This window comes from Dipodomys ordii, unplaced genomic scaffold (genome assembly GCF_000151885.1).
Source record: "Dipodomys ordii isolate 6190 unplaced genomic scaffold, Dord_2.0 Scaffold1270, whole genome shotgun sequence".
Lineage (NCBI taxonomy): Eukaryota > Metazoa > Chordata > Mammalia > Rodentia > Heteromyidae > Dipodomys > Dipodomys ordii.
In genome coordinates this window covers 5,248-9,937 of record NW_012268486.1, presented here as the reverse complement: position 1 = coordinate 9,937, position 4,690 = coordinate 5,248, and the positions used below count along the sequence as shown (strand labels likewise).

At 38.3% G+C, this 4,690-nt stretch overlaps 1 protein-coding gene across 1 annotated transcript; it reads left to right on the top strand.

Moving 5' to 3' along the window:
• Positions 1 to 2,804: 2,804 nt before the first annotated feature.
• Positions 2,805 to 3,426, top strand: LOC106001958 (protein FAM178A-like; the record flags this gene model as incomplete). The annotated part of the gene is made up of 2 exons (XM_013036893.1): positions 2,805 to 2,927; positions 3,255 to 3,426. Coding segments are annotated over 2 exons (295 nt in total), but the record flags the coding sequence as incomplete, so codon positions are not given.
• Positions 3,427 to 4,690: the final 1,264 nt, after the last annotated feature.

Below are 4,690 nucleotides of genomic sequence, written 5' to 3'. Positions count from 1 at the left end.
TGGCCAGTCCTGGGGCTTGAACTCAGGGACTGGGCACTGTCCCTGAGCTTCTTTTGCTCAAGGCTAGAACTCTACCACTTGATCCACAGCGCCACTTCTGGCTTTTTCTGTTTATGTGGTACTGAGGGCTTCATGCATGCTAGGCAAGCACTCTACCACTAAGTGACACTCCCAGTCCCCATTAATTATATTTTTGTTGTGTAAGTAGCAGCTTATAAAATATCGAAGCAGAATCTTGATGTTCCTCTAGACAGGAGTAGAAATGTATTGCTTTTGACATTTGAATAATCAGTATAGGATTAAATATAGTGTTTATTTTGTAGCTGGATGCTGGGCTCATGGCTGTAATTCCAGTTAGTGAGACCCCATTTGAACCATTGCTGAACAAGCACACACGCTTGTCAGCCTAGCTGTGTGGGAAGTGTAAATAGAAGAATTGTAATCTAAGGTGGCCAGCATAAACATGAGGTCCTATCCCCAAAATACCTAAAACAAAAAGGACATATTTTCCAAAAAGTGCAGTATATGTTGGGAAAGCTGAGAGGTTATGGAGAAGCTTTTTATACTACATTAGGTTCTGTACTGATTAGTAGTGTAGTGATACCCAGTTAGAGTGGAATTCTTCACCTCCTCTAGACAGGAAAGATTATGCATGTCAAGCATTTTTCTTAATTACTGAATATTCTATTTTAATAAAATCCTAAATACATAAAAATATGCCCAGCACCTGCCAGACAGGAAAGACTCAACTCAAATTAACCACTAAAAAGTCAAAAGTGGAGGTATGTTTCAAATGGTAGAACTTAAGCCTTGAGCAAAAAAGCTGAACGACAGCACCCAGGTCCTAAGTTCAAGCCCTAGGACTTGCACTGAAAAAAAAAGTGCACATACTTGGAGGAAATTATTCATAGCATGAAAGAATCTTTTAAATATATAAAAGTTTTCCCCAGAAATAGTATTTTTTAAAATGTTGATATCAAAGAACCATGACTATTACATGTGAACCGAGCAGAAAAACATATGGTGTTTCTGTCATGGAAGATAGTGTTTCAAGGAATCTCATTTGTTAATTTTTGTTCATACAGTTATCATTTTTGAGGGCCAACTGTGCCAGCCACTAGACAGAATAGCAGTGAAAAAAATCAATTTATTCTCATAGGGCCCACATTCTAGGATATAGATGAATTATGTGTGTGTGTGTCTTTATAAAGGGTATAAATGTATGTGTAAATTCTTAAGTGCTGTGAAGAAAATTAAAGTAGGCTAAGGTAGATAAAGAGTAGAAGAGGAAGGAGAAAATGTACTTTGTTTTATTAGTAAGTAGTTTATGAAGGCAGTTCTGTTAATATATGATTTGGATTAAAGAATAGCTTGACAGTTAACAGTACTTAAGAATTCTTTCCTCCCATGCCGGGTGTGGTGGCTCACGCCTGTAATCCTAGCTACTCAGGAGGCTAAGATCTGAGGATCGCGGTTCAAAGCCAGCCCAGGCAGGAGAGACCGTGAGACTCCTATCTCCAATAAACCACCAGAAAACCGGAAGTGGTGCTGTGGCTCAAGTAGTAGAGCGCTAACCTTGAGCTGAAGAGCTGAGGGACAGTGCCCAGGCCCCGAGTTCAAGCCCCACGACTGACAAAAATAATTATGTGATTAATTGCAGACCATTTTTGCTAATAAGAAGGGAAGTGCATTCCTTATCAATTCAAGAAATATCCATGAAACTAGCAAAGAAAAGTTTATGTGATTTATGGGTATTGGGACGGCTTAAGTGGTAAAGCACTTGCCTAAAACAAATATTAGGCCCTGAGCTCAAACCCCATTACTACCAAAAATAAATAAGTTGAGGTAAAGTTTACTTGACTTGATTACATAGAAGGTGGCAAATATATATATATATATATATATATATACACATACATATATATACACATACATACATATATACACATATATGTATACATATATATACATACATATATATACACATACACACACACACACACACACACACACACACACATATGTAGCCCAAACTTCATAAACAAGTAGCTGTAGAGATTTTTGCAGAGCCTTAGGCTAAAAATAATTTTTCTTGCTCTGAATTTAGGGAAGTTACCTCTCTTGTAAAAAAATAATACAGTGTTTTGTTAATTCATCGGATCTGGAACATAAAATCTGAAAAGGCTTATTTAAAATCAAGTATTGCTGCTAGGCACTGGTGGCTCATGCCCTTATTCCTAGCTACTCAGGAAGCTGACATCTGAGGGACATGGTTTGGAGTCAGCCTGGGCAGAATAGTCCTCAAGACTCTTATCTCCAATTAACCAACAAAATAGTTCAACTGGAGCGGTGGCTCAAGAGGTAGAAAAACAGTTGTGAGCAAATGAGTGGAGTCAGGATTATGAGGCATTAAATTCAAGCTCTAGCACTAGAGCTTTCACACACACAGTGAAAAATCAAATCGGTGTTGTTTTGCTGCTTTTCTGTTCACACTCTGGATGATTTGGACAAGTCATTCTTGAAGTCCTAGTTATAAAGAAATACTTGAGTCTTGTATGCAATGGAACACTATTCTAATACTATATTGATAGCTAGACAAAAGCCTATTACCCAGAGTAAACTTTCTTTGTTTTGGTAAACATCATAATATTTATTTGGACATATGATTAGACCTATGGTGTAACAAATTTTTAATATAGCAGGATACTTAATGATTTTTTTCTCGGTGCTGCTTTTAAATATCAACTAAAGCTTTGTTTTTTAATTTTAATAATAAACTATTATGGCATTCTTTCGAATCTCAGGCTAGATGAACTACAGAAGCAACTACAGGAAGATATAAGGCAGGGCCGAGGCATTAAATCTCCAATCAGACTTGGTGATCAAGATAGTACAGATGATGAAGATGGCCTCTTGGAAGAACACAGGTATATCACTTTTCATATGTTCTCATGTATGCATATACACATACAACATATACCATTTAAGGTTTACATTTTGTAGTTTTCATTTTTGTAAAATAATTGAGCCATTGCTGGCAGTTTGCATAGTGAGTAATGTACCTGGGGTTTGTCGAGCAGGAAATGGTAGGTTGAAGTTACATCTTTTCTCCTGGTTATAGTTTCTTTTCATACAGACACATTTAGTGATTCTTGACAATTAGCAGAATGTAAAGTTTTTCCTGCTCCCATCTTTTTAGTACAAAAACGTATGCAGTTTAACTACTTAGTATTTAATAACTTTTTGTATTTCAGGGAATTTCTAAAAAAATTTTCTGTTACAATTGATGCTATTCCTGATCATCATCCTGGCGAAGAAATATTTAATTTCCTAAATTCTGGAAAAATTTTCAATCAGTATACCTTGGATTTAAGGGACTCTGGTTTTATTGGACAAAGTGCTGTAGAAAAGCTTATTCTCAAGTAAGTAAAAAATAGACATTTTGCTTTTCACTATATAAAAAACAACTAAAAAAATTTTGACAAATGTAATCTAAAATCTTCTAACTTGAATCGTGACCTATATCATTTCTTAGTGCTTTTATTGCTGTTAGTCTTTGTATATTCTTTTTTTACTCCAGAACTGGGCCTTAAACTTGGCCTCTGCACTGTCCCTTAGCTCTTTTGGTCAAGGCTACACTTGATCCACAACTTAGTCCACTTTTGGCTTTTTGCTGGTTAATTAGAGATAAGAATTTTATGTACTTCCTTAGCTGGACTCTTTAAAACCTCAATCCGTGGATTTGGTACCAGCCTGGTACCAAAAGGGAACAAGGAATAAGACATTGTCTCAAAAGAAACAAATATTCAGCCAGGTGACTTACGACTATAATCCTAGCTACTCTGGAGGCTAACATCTGAGGATCACAGTTCAAAGCCAGCCCAGGCAGGAAAGTCCGTGAGACTTTTTTTGGGGGGAGGGGGGTTTCCAGTCGTGGGGCCTGAACTCTGGGCCTGGGCGCTGTCCCTCTGCTATTCAGCTCAAAGCTAGCGCTCTACCACTTGAGCCACAGTACCACTTCTGGCTTTTTTTCTTTTTGCTTATGTGGTGCTGAGGAATCTAAACCCAGGGCCTCAGGCATGCAAGGCAAGCGCTCTACCACTGAGCCAACTTCCAAGCCCCCGCACCTCCCCCCAGACTCTTATTTCCAATAAACCACTAGAAAACCAGAAGTGGGGCTGTGGCTCAAGTAGTAGAGCACTTGCCTTGAGCTGAAGAGTGCAGGGACAGTGCCCAAGCCCAGAGTTCAAGCCCCACGACCAACCAAAAAAAAAGAAAGAAAGAAACAAAAATCCCCAGGATGAGCTTAAAAATACATTTATAACTGGTTGCTGATGGCTCACGCCTGTAATTCTTACTACTCAGGAGGCTAAGATAGGATTGCAGTTTGAAGCCAGCTCAGGCAGAAAAGTCCCAGTGAGACTCTGATCTCCAGTTAACCACTCAAAAACCAGAAATGAGGCTGTGCCTCAAGTGGTACAGGGCTAGCCCTGAGCACAAAGAGGCCCAAGGACAGCGCCCAGGCCCTGAGTTCAAGCCCCACAACTGACCAAAAAAAAGAAAAAAAGTAATATACTTATTATTTAAGTGATAGAAATAAAGAAGTAAGTCTAGGAGTGTTTTAAATCTAGGAGTGTTTTCATCTTTTCTATTTCTTCTCTACCATTTTTAGCACCTAGTGCTTCAGGTA